This window comes from Ailuropoda melanoleuca, chromosome 16, assembly GCF_002007445.2.
Source record: "Ailuropoda melanoleuca isolate Jingjing chromosome 16, ASM200744v2, whole genome shotgun sequence".
NCBI classification, from domain to species: Eukaryota; Metazoa; Chordata; class Mammalia; order Carnivora; family Ursidae; genus Ailuropoda; species Ailuropoda melanoleuca.
This window is the reverse complement of record NC_048233.1, coordinates 13520744-13540278: the sequence shown is the minus strand read 5'-3', so window position 1 is coordinate 13540278 and position 19535 is coordinate 13520744. Positions and strand designations below refer to the sequence as shown.

At 36.3% G+C, this 19535-nt stretch overlaps 1 protein-coding gene across 4 annotated transcripts in view; it reads right to left on the bottom strand.

Annotated features, from left to right (window-relative positions):
* Nucleotides 1-19535, bottom strand: part of ATF7IP (activating transcription factor 7 interacting protein) — a 121191-nt gene that overhangs the window by 28808 nt on the left and 72848 nt on the right. For all 4 annotated transcript variants that reach the window (XM_019798301.2, XM_002917971.4, XM_019798300.2 and 1 more), the window contains 3 exons: nt 12557-12622; nt 2146-2219; nt 1486-1574 (listed from right to left, as the gene is read on the bottom strand). In XM_019798301.2, the coding sequence (XP_019653860.1) occupies nt 1486-1574; nt 2146-2219; nt 12557-12622 (229 nt within the window). The remainder of the gene's footprint in view (nt 1-1485; nt 1575-2145; nt 2220-12556; nt 12623-19535) is intronic.

Here is a 19535-nt window from a genome sequence, read left to right as displayed (position 1 = left end):
CACCACGTATTTACAGTAAAAAACAAAGCGAGCTTCACTGAGGAATGTTCATGATTAAGTAGTAAAAACTATTAATTTTATTAAATTTCAACCCCTGAATACAGGTCTTCTGAATATTCTGTGTGAAGAAATAGGAAATATACAGTAAGCATTACCATTGCATGCTGAAGAACCATGGCTGGCTCAGGGAAAAGTGCTTGTACTATTACTTTTTGAGTTATAAAGCTGAGCTAACAGGCTTTTTCATGGAAGATCATTTTTACTCAAAAGAACGATTTACAGACATACTGTGATTATTCACATTTGGGTATCTGACTACTCCTTTCTTGAAAATACACCTTGGCAGTCAGTTCAAAGAAAACAACTGCAATGGTACAATTTGAATTTATTGGCAATGATACAATTTGAGTTTGAAAATCAAAAATTAGAACTTTGGAAAAACTTATATCTCCCCCTGAGAGCATGACAACTTCCCAAGTCCTTCAAAGACTTTTCTGACAAAAATCGAAAGTGAAGTAAATAAATGTGATTTTTAAAAAGCTTATTAATGAGATGTGTCAACAATGGAAGTCTTACATTACTCAGTGAATATTTTCCAAATGATTGATGAATGATATTAGCAAAAGATTCATCCAAGTATAAGACAGACAAATGGATTTTTTTTTTTTAAAGAATGGGGGTGAGGGGAGGCAGACGGAGAGGGAAGAGAGAATCCCAAACAGACTCCACACTGGGTATGGAGCCCGACCAAAACCAAGAGTCAAACACTTAACCGACTATGCTGCCCCGGTGCCCCCAGACAAATGGATTTTAGTGAAAAAGTCAGAAAAGTTCACTGGCATGGTTTCACATTCCACTTTTCAACTACCTTTAATAAACTACTGCCTGTGTCAAAGAAGAATATCCACAAATCCTCTAAAAGGGCTAGCCGTTTTCCAACTATGTTTTTTGTATGAGGCTGAATTTTCTTCATATTTCAATCCAAACAAACTGCAACAGACTGAATGCAGAGACAGAAATAAAAATCTAGCTATCGTCAACCATCTTAATGTTTTAAGTGTAAGAGAGATTTGTAAAACTGTAAACAATAACTCTTCTCAGTAATTGTTTAAAGTTTGAAAAAGTTAGTTTTCATTAAAACGTGTTATTTGTGTTACATGATACAGGTTTGTTATTATTTTTAAATAAACATTTAAAATTGTTATGTTTTAATTTCTACTACAGTAAATATCAATTAATATAAGCCACAAAAATAAAAGCTCTTTGGGATTCTTTATTTTATTATTATACAGGGCTATGGAAACCAGAAAATTTGATAATTTGCATGCAGATCTGTAATCCTGATTTTTTAATAAAATTTTGTGCTTAATTAATTTTAGATAAATATCTCATTTCCTTAGATCATTTCAATCTCAAAAAGATGTAAAAGAGACCCAAAGCCTTCAATTCCTAAGAAAATGTTATTTTGGTATTAAAAAATATTACCTGTATTCACAGGGGTTGGAAAGGTTGGTGGTGCACCCTCACTTACATTCCTTTTGGACTCCAGCATCTGTCTCACTGTGCCTGCATTTCTACAAAAAATATATATATATACACAAATAGTCAATAAAAATGCCATTCAGGAGGACATCAATTTATGAATAGAGAAAGCAATGGCCGATAGGGGAAAGCATGGCAAGACTTGGGTATTGTAGCACTAAAGTGCAAATGAACGCAGAGGTAAAGATGGCACATAGACTTCAGCATGCTGGGGTCTATGGAATTAAGGAAGAGTCTTTCTCTTATATTCTAATGTCCTCAACACTTTAACAAAAAAACAAAAGTACATCCTTGTATCTGTAGACATTAGTTTTTATCACCCTTTATCAAAGCATTTCTCAATTACTTTGAAAGAATACTATTTAGTACAAGTGGTTAAAGAACCCTTCAATGACCAAAGAAAGCCTCACAATAAATTAGCAAAACCAGTAACCACCATTATAACAAAACAAAAAAGAAAGAAATTTAAATCCAGTATACCAAATACTTTTCTCTACAAAAATAAATAGCAATACATTCCAGAATTTTCCAGTAAAATAAGGAGAATCAGAACCTTGTTCTGTTATTTAAAAACTTGACAAAGAGACTGTTTACAATTCTCACCTGTACGGCACACTGTTGTTGCTGTTGACGTCAACTACAGACTTTCCTGGTGACACTGGTGGGTTTGGTGGATTCTGGGGGAGGAAAATACCCAGGTGAACTAAAACCCAATACACAAGGAACCTTTAAAAATAAGACCTTAACTGGACCTATCGTGATCATTTCATAACACATATGAATGTTGAATTACTATGTTCTGTATCTGAAACCAATATTATAAAAAAAATAAAACTTTATATGCTTTCTCAATATATTATGTTACTTTCAGAAAATATTACTAGATGAGAAAAGAATTTGAATCTTGGCATTGCCACTTAAACAAATTACTTAATCCATTAAAACAACTGCTTACTGTGTGAAAGAGTAACATAATGATTCCTATACCTCAGTTTTTTAAGATGAGTAAATAAAGAACGTAAAAATGGTTTACATGCTATAAGGGTTCAATAAATACTGATAATATGAATCTTAAGAATAACTAGACATATTCATCCAATATCAAGTGAATGCCTACTACATACCACAGATAGCAGGCACCAAATTACCAACAGAAACCCAACAAAGTACATATTTATTCCTTCTCAGATATTGGTTGATTATCAATAAAGTGGTGCCTAAGGTCACAAATCAAAATTATTTTTACAATTATTGTTTAAAAAATAACGACTTGCCACTATGTGACTTATAACTTCATAAAAAGATATCTCAATTCTAAACTTAAGTATCAACTAATTTTAGCCTTTTCCCCCCAAAAAAAGGGAGTACAGAAATGGAATTCTTATACATATTAATTACCACTATTTGGGCCTCCATCAATAATTACACTATTACCATTTATTTCTTAAATTAAGAAATATAAATAATTCTGCTCAAGATTTAATTAATGCAAAATAATAAATATTAAAACAAAGGTGGTAGGTGCTTAAGATCACATCAAGTAGATGTCACTAATCACTCTTTTCAATCAATAAATCTTGATGCTTCTTAGAGGATAAAAGAATAATTGTAACCAACAAGTATAATAGCATTATATTAGTTACACGTGTTGAGAAGATAAGAGACAAAATTACAAGGAATTGCTCTAAAGGTGCTTAAAATCTGCCTGTGGACAGAAACATATGAAACAAATAGAAAAGCAAATTAAAGTAACAGTGCAGTGCCAATGGAAAAAGTTTTTTAAAAAGTTTTTGAGGAAAATGCATCTTCATATAGGTTAGTACATTCAAAATAGCGAAAATGAAGATAAAGAACATTTCAGGGAGAAAAACAGAAAAAGAAGGAGTAAAAGCATAATAAATAAATAGAACTGGCTTAGAACATGGTGTGGTCACTGGATGGAAGACCTTAAGTACTACAGTGTGGTGACACCAACAGATGGCAGAATAGGAAGACCAACACCCCCATCCCTCATGGGATGGATCAAATTTCCTTTGTCAGAATTCCAGATGCCAGTCAAGAAAAGAGGTTACAGGACCCCAAGCAATAGCAAGGCAAAGAAGAGGTGCTTTGTAGTGGGTAGGAAAGTCTGTTGCACTTATCTACCATATCCCAAACCCCTCCTCATACAGTACAGCACAATCAAAATTCCTCACTTGTGGCTTCTCCCTCAAAAAGAAAAGAGAAGAGTGGAACTTTCATGCAACATTCTGGCTTTTCAGGGGACTTTTCAAGGCACTGGTTTCTGTTTCACTTGACTTGAAGGAAGCAGCACATGCTGGATGTCCAGGGGTCGCATGAGAACAAAGGTGAGCCTATTAGCTTGGTACAGCAGCAGAAAAATCATACTAACAGAAACAGACAGCCGGGGGACCTCCAAAAGCATGGCTTATAAAACCAAAACTGTAATATGGAAGACAGGTATCAGTGGGGAGTTTCTGAGTAGAAAGAGACAAACCTCTTCAGATAAGAGATTATACACACAACCTCGGAGAAAATGCATCTCTAGAAAAGGTTTGAGAGGTTCCCAGAGTATTTCCTGAACTGAATAGTAAAGGTCTTCCTCTGTACAAAGATACCGTGAAAAGACAGGGAAAGGTGGTTGCTTTTTCAAATGCCCAAATTTCAACATAAGAGAACTAAACATACAAGGAAACATGGAGATACAGACCCAACAAAGAAATAAATCTCCAGAAATTTACCCTAAAGAAATGGGGATCTGTGAATTATCTGTTAAAGAATTCAAAATAACCAATATCAAGATGTTCAATGAGGTAAAAGAGAACGAAGAAAGAAAACTAAATGAAATTAGAAAAACTGTGCATGAAGAAATAAAAATATTAACAAGAAATAGAAACTCTAAAATAGAAAGAAGGGAAATTGTGGATCTGAACAATAATAACTGAATTGAAAAATATGCTACATGGGATCAACACCAGACTGTATTAAGCAGAATAAAGACTTAATGGGCTTGATGACAAGTCATTTGAAATTATCAAGTTATAGGAGCAAGAGAAAAAAGAAGAAAAAAGTGAAAAGAGCCCAAGGGATTTATGAGGCACCACTGAAAAGACCAATACATGAATATGGGAATCTAAGAATAGACGAGAGAGAAAATGAGCAGAACGCCTTTGCAAATAATGGACCCAAACTCCCCAAATTTGAGGGTTCTCAAATTCAAAAAGCTCAGAAACCTCCAACTAGAATAACTCACAGATCTATACTGAAAAACGAAGTCAAGATGTCAAAAGTCACATATAAAGAATTTTGAAAGTAACAAGAGAAAAGCAACCCATTACGTGTAACTCCCATAAGATTATCAGTAGTTTTCTCAGCAGATACCTAGAAGGCTACAAGGGAGTGGGATGATATATTCAAAGCACAGAACGAGAAAACTACCAAGCAAAAACACTGTATCCAGCAAAACTTTTATTCAAAAATGAAGGCAAAATTAAGATTTTCCTAGATAACAAAAAAGCTGGGGACGTTTATTACCATTAGATCTGCAATACAGTACAAAAAAAATGCTAAAAGGGGTCCCTCAAGTGAAAATGAAAGGACACGAGATGGCAACTTAACAGCATACAAAGAGATGAAAGTTTCTGATAAAGGTAAATACACAAATACAGAATCCTGCGTTACTATAAAGTCGGTGCATTAAATCACATTTAATTGTATACAACTGAAGCATAAAAATAACTAAATTTATGTTAAAGGATAGAGAATATAAAGATATAATAAAATTAACAACAAAGTTGTGGGAGCAAGGTATAAAGAGTACAGTTCTTAAATGTGATTGAAGTTAAACTGTTACCAGTTTAAAACAGTTTACATAATTCCCATGGTAACCACAGATAAAATACCTACAGAAGATACTCAAAAAGAAATGAGAAAGGAATTAATGATTGCCACTACAAAAAATAAACAAATAAATACATAAATACATACATACATACACAGGAAGTATGTAAGCAAGAAAAAAAAAAAAGACAAAAGAGCTCCAAGACAAATAGCTAATAACTAACAAAATGCTAATGGTAAATCCCTCCCGACAGAAACTACTTTAAATTCCAACGGATTAAATTCTCATGGAAGGACATACATTGGCTTAATGAATAAAACAAGATCCTGCTATATGCTATTAACAATGAAAACACTTTAGGGGCGCCTGGGTGGCACAGCGGTTAAGCGCCTGCCTTCGGCTCAGGGCGTGATCCTGGTGTTATGGGATCGAGCCCCACGTCAGGCTCCTCTGCTAGGAGCCTGCTTCTTCCTCTCCCACTCCCCCTGCTTCTGTTCCCTCTCTCGCTGGCTGTCTCTGTCTCTGTCGAATAAATAAATAAAATCTTTAAAAAAAAAAAAACAAAAAACAAATCAATAAACACACTTTAGAGCTAAAGACACACACAGGCCGGAATTAAAAGGATGAGAAAAGACATTCCATTCAAATGGTAACCAAAAGGGAGGAGGAGTGACCATACTTACATAAGACAAAAGAGAGCTAAAGTAAAAACTGTCAGAAGAGACAAAAAAGATGTTATATAATGACAAAAGCATCAACTGACCAAATACAATATTTATACATATATATGCACATAACATCAAGGCCTCCAAATGACATAAACATTGACCGAATTGAAAAAGAAACAGCAACACAATAATAGGAGTCTTCAGTCCATCATTCTATATAATGGTCTATGATCCAGAGAAAAATTCAATAAGGAAATAGCAAAACTGAACCAATACCAAAGATCAAACAGACCAGACATTTGTAGACATTTTCACCCAACAGCAGAAAAATACAATTTTTCAAAGTGCACACAGAACACTCTCCAGGATAGATCATGTATTAGGTTACAAAATGAGCCTTACCAAATTTATAAAGATGAAACTCATACCAAGTATCTTTTCCAACCACAATGGAACAAAAGTAGAAATCAACAGAAGGAAAAATGGAAAAGTCACATATATGTAGAAATTAAAACACGCTTAAAAAATCTAATGGATAAAAGAAGAAATCACAAGAGATATCAGAAAATATCTTAAGACAAAAACAAAAACACAACATACCAAATTTATGGGAAAATTTATGCAGCAAATGTAGTATTAAGAGGAAAATTTGTAGTGGTAAACACATCCATTAAAAAAGAAGAAAGATCTCAAATCAACAACCTAACTTTACACTTCAAAGGACTAGAAAAAAGAAAAACTAAACTCAGGAGAAGGAAGGAAATGATAAAGATTACAGCGGAAATAAAACAAAGAATACAATATCAACAGGGAAAAAAATCAACTAAGAGTTGGCATTTTAAAGGATCAACAAACTGGCAAAACTTCACCTGTGAAAAAAGAAAGAAGACATAAATAAATAAAATCATAAATGAAAGAGGAGACAATACAACTGATGCCACAGAATAAAAAAGGATCACAAACAATCGTAAGCAATTATAAGGCAACAATTTGGATAACCCAGAAAAAATGGACAGCTTTCTGGAAATATACAACCAAGACTGAATCAAGAAGAAAATAAAAATCTGAACAAGATCTACACAAGTAATCAAAAACATTCTAATCAGTAATCAAAAACATTCTAATAACAAAAAATACCAAGGACCAGATGTCTTCAATGCAGAATTCTACCACACACTTAAAGAAGAATTAACAGCAGTCTTTCAACTCTTCCAAAGAACTGATGAGGACGGAAAACTTCCAAACCCAATTTATGAGGCCAGTATATCCGCATACCAAAACTAGACACCACAATAAAAGAAAACTACAGCCTAATATCCCTGATGAACACAGATGCAAAAATCCTCAACAAAATAATTAGCAAACCAAATTCACCAGCACACTGAAAAGATTATACATGACCAGGTGAGATTTATCCCTGGAATGCAAGGAGAGCTTGACACGAAAATCAATCAATGCATAAATCAATCAAACACATTAACAAAATGAAGGGGGGAAAACTACATGATCTTCTCAATTGTTGTAGAAAAAGTATTTCATAAAATTCAACACCCTTTCATGATAAGAAACACTCAACAAATTAGGAATAGAAGGAAATACCTCAAGATAAAAAAAACTGTATGTCAAAAGCCCAGAGCTAACATGACACTCAATGGTGAATCAATTAAAGCTTTCCCACTAAGATCAAGAACAAGGCAAGGTTGCCCACACTCACCAACTTCTGTTCAACATGGTACTGGAAAGATCTGATCAGAGCAATTAAACAAGAAAAAGAAATAAAAGGCAGCCATACTAGAAGGAAGAAGTAATATTTTCTCTGTTTGCAGATAACATGATCTTATAGTCAGAAAGCTGTGAAAAGTCCACAAAAAAAATTTCGAACGAATGAATTCAGCAATGGTGCAGAATTAAAAATCAGCATCATCATCATCAAGCAAAATTCAATCATACTTCTATATACTAACAAAAAACAATCTGAGAAAGAAATTAAGAAAATAATCTCATTGCAATATCACTAAAGAGAATAAAATATCTAGAAGTAAACTTAACCAAGAAGGCAAAAGACCTTTAAATTGAAAACTACAAACACTGTGGAACAAAATAAAAGACACAAATAAATGGAGATACCCCATGTTCATGGACTGGAACACTTAATACTGTTCAAATGTCCATACTACCCAAAGTGATCAAAAGTTTCCATGTAATTTCTATCAAAATCCAATGTCATTTTTTGCAGAAATAGAAAAAACATTCTATAATCCATATGGAATCTCCAGGGCCCCTGAATTGCTAAAACAATCCTGGAACAGAAGAACAAAGTTGGAGGTTTCTTATTTCCTGATTTCAAAATATGTTACAAAGGTACAGTAATCAAAACAGTGTGATGCTGGCATAAAGACAGGCACACAGACCAACAGAACAGAACAGACAGCCCAGAAATAAAGTCTCACATATATGGTCAATCGATCTTTAACAAGGATGCCAAGGCTATACAATGGGGAAAAGACAGGCTTTCGACAAATGGTATGAAAACTGGATATCCAAACACAAAAGAATAAAGTTGGACCATTACACCATATACAAAAAATGAATTCAAAATTAATCAAAGACCTACAGATAAGACCAAAACTAAAAATTCCTAGAAGAAAATATAGAGGAAAGTTTCATGACATCAAATTTTGCAAGGATTTCTTGGATCACATCAAAAGCACAGACAACAAAAGCAAAACAAAGGAGATTACATCAAACTTGAAAACCTCTGCACATCAAAAGAAACAATGAACAGAGTGAAAAGGAAACCTATGGAACAGGAAAAAATAACTACAAATCATATATCTGATAAGGGGTTAACATCCACCCAGAATATATAAAGTTCCACAACTTCACAATTAAAAAACAAGCAACCTGATTTAAAAAATGGGTGAAGCACCTAAACAGACACCTCTCCCAAAATAGTCAATAAGCATATGAAAAGATGCTCAACATCACTATTCATTAAAGAAATTCAAATCAAAACCACAATGCAATGACACATCACATCCATTAGCACTGGCCACTATCACAAAAGAGAAAATAACAAGTGCTGACAAGAATGTGGAGAAATTGGAACCCTGTGCTTTGCTGGTAAGAATGTAAAATGGTGTGACCTCTTTAGAAAACAGTATGGAAACTCCTCAAAAAACTAAAACCAGAATTACCAAATGATCCAGCAATTTCACTTTTGGGTAGATATCCAAAAGACTTGAAACCAGGATCTTAAAGAGTTACCTGCACACAAATGTTCATTGTAGCATTATTCACAAAAGCCAGGAGATGAAAGCGGCCCAAATATCCATCAATAAATGAATGAATAAAGAAAATGCAGTATATACGATACACATACAGTGGAATATTATTCAGCCTTGAAAAGGAAATCTTGTTACATGCTACAATACAGGTGAACCAGTCACCAAAAAAAAAACAAAAAACCAAACAAAACCAAATACTATATGATTTCATTTATGAGGTATCTAGAGTAGTCAAATCATGGAAACAAAAAGTAGCTGAGTGCTGAGGGGAGAGGAAACAGGAGATGGTCTGTGGTAGCAGAGCTTCAGTTTTGCAAGATGAAAAACACCTACCTAAAGATTTATTATGCAGTGTTAATACAGTTAATATTTCTGAACTGTGAAGTTAAAAATGATACACTTTAGGTTACATGTTTGTAGCACAATTAAAACAATTTTAAGAATTTAATAAAAAATTAAAATGTAGAATTTAATCTAAATTTAATCAATTATATCATTGATTTTTCATAAAAGATGAGAAATGTATACATCTCTTTTATAGTAAGAACTACAAAGTTTATAAGTTAGAGGTATCAGTCATAAGGCAGTAACACTAGATTAGATTATAAATGTGGACTTAATGGCAAACTGCCTATGAGGGTTTTATGCTCTTTTAAAAATTAAAATAGAAAATGTTTTAAGACAAACCTGAATGGTGGGGTTTGTTTTTAACTGGTTAATATCAGAGGCTCAAGGAGCAAATCTAAATAGAAGAGCATTTGAAGTATTATTGTTTGTTTATTTATTTTAATAAGGGGGAGATCTAAAGTTTTAAACTTTCATTCTGTATCTCTCCTGTTTTTAAAACCTAGCATGACACAGATATAAAATTATATTGGATACCATAATTAAGGGAATTAGGACATGAATTAATAAGTTCTTAAGATTTCTAGAAATCTCTCTCACAAAAAGAAAATACTAACAAGAATGGGTATATGGGTAACATGTCCCAGTTTGGGCATGTAAAACTGGCCTTACCCCAAAGCTAATTAAGGAAGGAACAAAATTTGAAAGCTTGAAGACCACATCAATATTTTTTTTTAAAGATTTTTTATTTATTTGACAGAGAGAGAGACAACCAGCAAGAGAGGGAACACAAGCGGGGGGAATGGGAGAGGAAGAAGCAGGCTCCCAGTGGAGGAGCCTGATATGGGGCTAGATCCCAGGACTCTAGTATCATGCCCTGAGCCGAAGGCAGATGCTTAACGACTGAGCCACCCAGGTCCCCCCACATCAATATTTTTCTTCAAGCACCACAGACCCTAATTGTTCAAATTAATTTTTTCTAATCTTTAGGAATTATACTGTATTTGTTGTTTCCATAGTACTTATAGCTCTCCTAACAAACCTTTCAGGGATTATAATATTTTCATCTTTATTCCTTAAAGTTTGTCTCTGTCTGTCACTTTTGAATAAATAAACAAGAAGAACTAGAAAGTAGTTTTGAAAACAAAAAAGACATACACAAACACTGGGAAGTATATGGTGGGCAGCATGCTGCTTAGTTCAAACATCAGGATAAAAGGAAAAAAGTGGAAATTCACGCTGTACAAAAACAAAGGAAAAACTGCAAAGCCCTTTCTTTGGTTCAAGCACAGCAAATAAAAAAAGGTTTTAAAAAAAGGTTTACATCGGGGCGCCTGGGTGGCTCAGTCGCTTAAGCGTCTGCCTTCGGCTCAGGTCAGGTCATGATCCCAGGGTTCTGGGATTGAGCCCCACATAGGGCTCCCTGCTCAGCGGGAGCCTGCTTCTCCCTCTCCCGCCTGCTTCCCCTGCTTATGCGCTTGCTGTCAAATAAATAAATAAAATCTTAAAAAAAAAAAAAGGTTTACATCAATTTTCTAATCTAAGAAATAAAATAGTGCAAGTTTTATATTATGACAAACAAATGAAGCTGAAAAAGTGTTCAGAATCAGGAAATCACATAATTGAGAAAAATAAAATAAATCTTTGGGAATGGCCAAAGGAAGGTTTGATGAGATTAGTCTGTGTAGAACAAAGATAAAAACTATCAGTTGCTCAAGAAAAAAGAGGAACCAGAGCTTAAAAAGTTAAGTAAAAATAATAGAGATGGAGAACATACAGGAATAGGTGGGTGTGGGGGGAAATGAGGTAGGTTTAAACTGTAAAAAGGCAGCATGAGGGAGTCCCATCATGGTAATGGAACAGTTCTAGATTTTGACTGTGGGGGAGGTTACATAAATCTATACATGGGATCAAACTGTATAGAACTGTGCATGTGTGCACCCACACATACACATAATGAATTCATATAAAAACTGGTGAGAAATGGTAAGGTCTACAGAGTACTTTACAGAATTGTATCAATATCCTGGTTTTGATATTGTACTGAAGTTATATAAGATTTCACCACTGGGGAAAGCTAGGTGAAAGTTCACAGGAGTCTATGTACTACTGTTGCAACTCCCTGTACATCTATAATTATTTCAAAATAACTTTATTTAAAGTCAAGTAAAGAAGATGTCAAAATGAATGAAGACAGAAAAATCCTATAGTAATAATGATTACTACTGAAATAATTGTTATTGGCAATTAGTGAGTGCCAGACAATGGAGCTCTCAAGACAAAGAAATGTAACGCCCAAACAGAAAAAAAGTCAAGAGGAAAAGAAAGAAATTAAACTAAAAAACTATAATGCAATATACAAGTGCTATATTAAAAATATGTATTATAGAATAACTAAGGAAATAACAAAAAGCAAAAGGCAGACTATACATTGGAGTTTATGTTATGCTATGATGTTGGGACTTAAATACGTGGGGGAAGCAAAAAAGAGAAGAGGGCTACTCCAGGTAATGGAACACTAACATACTTTGGAGAAAATAAGAGACTAGACTAGGACACTGGCAAGAATGTAAAAAGAAAAAACATGGTAAGACAAATCCCAAAAAGACGATTTTAAAAACAAAATGAAAATAAAATTCCAGAATGCCATAAAATAGATTAATGTAAGTGTTGATATATGAAAACAGTAACTGAGGATTAGAAAAGGGTTAATAATTACTTCTACAGCTACAGCTCCAGAAAGAACATACAGGAGGTACACAGTATGAAAGCAAATTTCAGACCTGTAATAAAGGAAGATTTTCCTAACTCACCATTTCCTAAGATTATCACTTAGAGCTAAATATTAATTATGCAAGAATAGAAATCCTTACTTCTTGTCTTTTCTTAAGATCTTCTTTGGCTGCTCCAAAGCGTTTGGTTAACCTGGCTATCTTGGCCTAAAAAAAAAGCAAAAATGAAACAGAAATCACGTAACATTATGGTATTAAATAGGATACATGCATACATTACAAGAAACCCACAAATAAAAGGATCCTGAGATCGCCAACAGCAAAGAAAATAAGGCAAGCTGATTATAAAATACAGAAAATCATAATGAAAACTAAAACGACCTTTGAACTCAATACCCAGAGGTAAACACTCTTAATTTTAGAAGGTTAGCTTCTTCCCTCCTAGAACTCACAAATCAGTACATTTCTGAGTATGTGTAATTGTGGTGATTTTTGTTGTTATTTTTCAATATGTTGTAACCACACAATTTTCTGAGAATTCTGACTAAAAACATCTGTAAGTCATAAAAGATCCAATGCCATGGGTTATGGATATATGTATAATATATTGAATCATTATTTATACACTCTGTTTCCCAGTGGAAATGTTCAGTATTTCTCAATGTACTGCTATAGTCAAATAATGCAATTAACAATTTTGTTCTTTCAGATTATTTCCTTGGGTAGCACTCACATAGATGTAACTTCTGAGATAGAATCTATTTTTAGGGGCGCCTGGGTGGCACAGCGGTTAAGCGTCTGCCTTCGGCTCAGGGCGTGATCCCGGCGTTATGGGATCGAGTCCCACATCAGGCTCGTCTGCTGTGAGCCTGCTTCTTCCTCTCCCACTCCCCCTGCTTGTGTTCCCTCTCTCGCTGGCTGTCTCTATCTCTGTCAAATAAACAAATAAAATCTTTAAAAAAAAAAAAAGGATCTATTTTTAAAGCTCCTGTCTAAATGATTCTTATCTAAATGCTAATTTATATCTAAATTATCTAATAATTATCAAATGTCTAAATGACAATTTCTTTCTCAGCAAGTCTTTGCTAATTTGTACACTCAATAGCAGTGTATATGGTGCACATTTAATATTACTCTTTGAAACACTTACTTTCATATTATGTTCATTTTAATAATCTGTCAAAAATGTTACCTATTTTCTCATTGCTCACTGTTGATATATATAGAAAAACAACTAGAAAGTTTTTCTTCAATTGGGTATTTTTCAACAGTTAGCCAAGTTAATTCTATTGTGTTCGGAATCATTACTCTTAATTTCTTTTTCCTATCATTATTTTATTGCTCAGACCGCCACCAAAACTCTAAATAGCAATGTCCTGGTCTCAACTTCATAGTTCCTTATAATTTTAGGCTTTCTACTTCCTTACTAGATAAAATGGACACCATAGATATAAAGTTGTATATAATAACGTTCTCTTAACATAAAGAATCTCCTCTGGATCTTTGTCTCCTTTTTGAATACTTTACGTAGTTTATTTGTACTCATTATTTACAAATCAAAAATTAATCTACTTTTAAAGTCTTCACAAAAGAATAAGGTTTTGCATTCATTGCTCAATACTCAAAAAGGGTCGGGTTTTTTTTTTACATTTTATTAATTTATTAACTCTTTCTTCCTTCTAGGAGTTTAGTTTGTAATTGTTTTTTCCTAACATAGGAGATGAACATATAATGTTCTCCTCTTTTCTCCTGTTCAGTAGTAATGAATTTATTTTTTTTTAAAGATTTTTTATTTATTTATTAGAGATAGAGACAGCCAGCGAGAGAGGGAACACAAGCAGGGGGAGTGGGAGAGGAAGAAGCAGGCTCATAGCTGAGGAGCCTGACGTGGGGCTCGATACCATAAACGCCGGGATCACGCCCTGAGCCGAAGGCAGACGCTTAACCGCTGTGCCACCCAGGCGCCCCAGTAGTAATGAATTTAAAATTATAAATTTCCCTTTGAATACTGCTGTGGCTTTCACTTACTGGTTCTAATATGCAGTACTTTAATTACAGTTCTGATCTAAAGAGAGGAGAATTTCCATTTTTACTTCCTTTCTGCAATTATCTGGAAATGTGTTTTGGGGAGGTTATGGTCTGGGAGAGGTAGAAAAGCTAAATATTTATTGATAATTTCTATTTTTATTACACATTTGCTACTGACTCCACAGCAAATGACAACTATCTGCATTTTAAGACTTTCTTAGGTTACCATGATAATTCTCATCTTGACAATGCATCAAAGATATATAAATCTAAAAATGATACCACCTTTTACTTTAAAAATAATTAAAATCATGGAAATAACAGTTGAGATTTACTTTACCATTTGACATCTCTGAAAAAGCAAAAGTATACAGAACTTTTTCATAATTCAGGAAGCAACCAATCCCTCAGGCATCTGGGTGGCTCAGTCAGTTAAGCGTCTACCTTCAGCTCAGATCTGAATCCAGGGATCCCGGGATATCAAGGTCCCTGCTCAGCAGTCAGTCTGCTTCCCCTCTTTCTCTGCCCCTCTTTTTCTGCCCCTCTTTCTATGCTCCTGCTCTCTCAATAAATAAAATATCTTTTTAAAAAAGCAACCAACCCTAAAGAAATATAAAAGATATCAGTGCTGAATATTATTTTAAGCTCCTGTAAAATATATTTAGTACACAGAAAAGGAGCTAATCATTTAAAATAGGCTTTAATAGAAGGATGTGGACAAAAGTCACATCACACAACAAACATTACAACCTTAAAAATGATTTTAAATAAGTCCATTTTAAAAACACATAAGAATGACAATGTGAAAATCAATAAAAATCTACTTTCCTGCATCTACAGAGAAATTTATACCCTAAAAATTTTAGCAGAAAAGAGAACTTTATGAACTTTCCTCTAAAGTCTACCTGGGTCGGTTCTATTCTCTCACCAAATTTTTCAATGTATAATAAATTTTTACAATATTGCAAAAGGATCATGTCTCTTAAAAGTATATTTTTGTAATCACTGCTGTGTTCAAAAAAAAAAAGAGGGCACTAATACTAAAATTAGTTATTATATTTATTCCTTACAGCAAACTATCTGAATCCAATTTAAGTATTTGTTTTCAAATGTGTTTTAACTTTGAATTTTATAAAACTCATACTAGATTTTGGCAAAGTCAGTCAGATATAATAAATGAATATATATATATGCAAATTAGGAAGACGTACTCATCACCTGCTATGGAATGAGATATAGAATATATATATGGTAGTATTTTCAAAACGTTTGTTTTCAGCTGTAACTAAGAAACAGTAAAAATAATTTAGCAAAGTATATAATTATTTGCTGAAGTATGTGATATATAAGCTTTAAATACTGGAGAACTCGAAAGTAATTATAATAAAAATACTGGAACAGAGTTGTATCATCAAAAATGGTTGAGTAGGGAACTGAAATCAGAGTTCAGTCCCTTCCCAAAAGCAACTGGCATTGTTAGAATCAACTTTTGCACAACTCTGGAATCTACTCAAAATCTCAGATCAGTGGGGTGCCTGGGTGGCTCAGTCGGTGTCCAACTCCTAATCTCAGCTCACACCTTGATCTCACTCAAGGTCATGAGTTCAAGTCCCATCATGGGCTCTACACTGGATGTGGAGCCTACTTAAAAAAACTGAGAACAGCCAGGGGGAAGACTTAGGGAAGAATAAAGCCACTACTTTGCAGTAAGAGAGCACTGTGGTCTTTTAGGTTGTCCATTCATTATTTCCCACACCCAGATTAGCAGTGCCTGTGAAGATGACAGGGGGGAGGGGTTAAGATGGAAGAGGAGTAGGGGACCCCTTTTTCAGCCAGTCCCGAGTCGAGCTGGATAGGTACCAGACCAGCAGGAACATCCACGGAATCAGCCTGAGACGCAGGAAGATACATCTGGATCTCTACAAATGAACATCTCCAGCACTGAGTATTGAGGTACGAAGCGGGGAGCCGTGAAACCGCGCACAGATATCAGAAGATAAACAGAAGGGGGAGGGAGCCGCCGTGTCAGGGCCCCGGGAAACGGTAGCCACCTGCACGGGGGAGTGGGCGGACCACGGGCCCGCACCCTTGAGACAGCAGACCGAGACCGTGAGCCGGGGGCAAGCGCTACCAAGCATCTCACGGAACTCCAGAACTCCGGTGTGCCCACTGGGTCCAGACGGAGACCGGGAGCTCCGGGAGGCGCGCACGGGGTGGCTGGCGGGCCACCTGCACGGGGGAGCAGGCGGACTCGCAGATGGCACCCGCGAGACAGCAGACTGAGACCGGGAGCTCTGGGAGCGCACGCAGGGCGGCTGGCGACTGGTGGCAGGCGGGGTTAGAAACACAAAGAACAGAGATGCGCCGGCCCTGGAAGTGAAGGCTGGGATGCCGGGTGTGGGGCACACAGCCCGGGATGCTGCAGGGTTGAGCAGCACCAACAGAAACAGAGTTAAAGTGGCCAGAACATCAGTGGAGAACGGTCCACGATCCCTCTGTTCTGAGACAGAGGCTGAATTTTGGCCGCTGCTGCTCTGACTCTCAGAAGAGGCACCCCAGACCGCCAGGGAAAGCCGCCAGAGAACAAAAGCCCAGAAATACTGGCTCACAGGGTGCCCATCCCCATCCCCCCTCGCAGGGGACACGGAGACTCTACCCAAACAGGGTTTCCTGAGCATCGGCGCGGCAGGCCCCTCTCCCAGAAGAAAGGCTGAAAAATCAAGAAGCCCACAATCCAGGGCACCTGAGTGGCGCAGTCATTAAGCGCCTGTCTTCGGATTAGGGTGTGATCACAGCATTCCGGAAAGGAGTCCCTCATCGGGCTTCTCCGCTGGGAGCCTGCTTCTTCCTCTCTCACTCCCGTTTGGGTTCCCTTTCTTGCTGACTATCTGTCTCTCTCTCTCAAATAAATAAATAAAATCTTTAAAGAAGAAGCCAACATCCCTAAGATCTCTATAAAACAAGGGCGCACGGCCTGGGTCCCAGTCAATAATTTGGGCTCTGGGCAACCCCGCAATCTCTCCTCATCAGAATGGCGAGAAGGAGAGTCCCCCCCACCAAAGAAAAGAGAATGAGTCTGTGGCCTCTGCCACAGAATTAATACATATGGATGTATCCCAATTATCAGAAATGGAATTCAGAGCAACAATGGTCAATGATGAGTAGACTTGAAAAAAGTATTAACGAAAATGTTACTGAGAATATAGAATCCCTAAGGGCAGAAATGAGAGCGAATCTGACAGAAATTAAAAATTCTATGAGCCAAATGCAGTCAAAACTAGAGGCTCTGACGGCCAGGGTCACCGAGGCAGAGGAACACCTTAGTGTATTGGAGGATGGGTTAGTAGAAGAAAAAACGAAAATAGAAGCTGGTCTTAAAAAAATCGAAGCCCATGAATGTAGATTACGGGAGATTACTGACTCTATGAAACGATCCAATGTCAGAATCATCGGCATCCCTGAAGGGGTGGAGAAAAACAGAGGTCTAGAAGAGATATTTGAACAAATTGTAGCTGAAAACTTCCCTAATCTAGCAAGGGAAACAAGCATTCGTGTCCAAGAGGCAGAGAGGACCNGAATCTAGCAAGGGAAACAAACGTTCGTGTCCAAGAGGCAAGAGGACCCCATCCAAGCTCAACCACGACAAACCTACGCCACGTCACGTCATAGTGCAATTCGCAAATATTAGATCCAAGGATACAGTATTGAAAGCGGCCAGGGCAAAGAAATTTCTCACGTACCAAGGCAAAGGTATCAGGATTACGTCAGACCTGTCTACAGAGACCTGGAATGAGAGAAAGGCTTGGGGGGGCATTTTTAAAGCTCTTTCAGAGAAAAACATGCAGCCAAGGATCCTTTATCCAGCAAAGCTGTCATTCAGAATTGATGGAGAAATAAAGACGTTCCAAAATCGCCAATCATTAACCAATTTCGTAACCACGAAACCAGCCCTACAGGAGATATTAAGGGGGGCTCTATAAAGGTAAAAAGGCCCCAAGAGTGATACAGAGCGGAAAATCACAACCAATACAAACAAAGACTTTACTGGCAACATATCATCATTAAAATCATATCTCTCAGTATGCAGTCTCAAGGTGAACGGCTTGAATGCTCCCATAAAACGCCACAGGGTTACAGATTGGATAAAAAGACATGACCCATCCATTTGCTGTCTACAAGAGACTCATTTTGAACCCAAAGATGCATTCAGACTTAGAGTAAGGGGATGGAGTACCATCTTCCACGCAAATGGACCTCAAAAGAAAGCTGGAGTAGCAATTCTCATATCAGATAGACTGGATTTTAAACTAGAGGCCATAGAGAGAGATACAGAAGGGCACTATATTATTCTTAAAGGAAGTATTCAACAAGTGGATATGACAATTATTAATATATATGCCCCCAACAGGGGAGCAGCAAGATACACAAGCCAACTCTTAACCAAAATAAAGAGACATATAGATAAGAACACAGTAATAGTAGGGGACCTCAACACCCCACTATCAGAAATAGACAGAACACCCTGGCAAAAACTAAGCAAAGAATCAAAGGCTTTGAATGCCATACTCGACGAGTTGGACCTCATAGATATATATAGAACACTACACCCCAGAACCAAAGAATACTCATTCTATTCAAATGCCCATGGAACATTCTCAAGAATAGATCATGCTCTGGGACACAAAACAGGTCTCAGCCAATACCAAAAGATTGAAATTATCCCCTGCATATTCTCAGACCACAACGCTCTGAAATTGGAACTCAACCACAAGGAAAAACCTGGAAGAAACTCAAACACTTGGAGGCTAAGAACCATCCTGCTCAAGAATGACTCGATAAACCAGGAAATCAAAAAACAAATTAAACAATTTATGGAGACCAACGAGAATGAATACACAACGGTCCAAAACCTATGGGATACTGCAAAGGCAGTCCTAAGGGGGAAATACATAGCCATCCAAGCCTCACTCAAAAGAATAGAAAAATCTAAAATGCAGTTTCTATATTCTCACCTCAAGAAACTGGAACAGCAACAGAGGGACAGGCCTAACCCACTGACAAGGAAGGAGTTGACCAAGATTAGAGCAGAAAT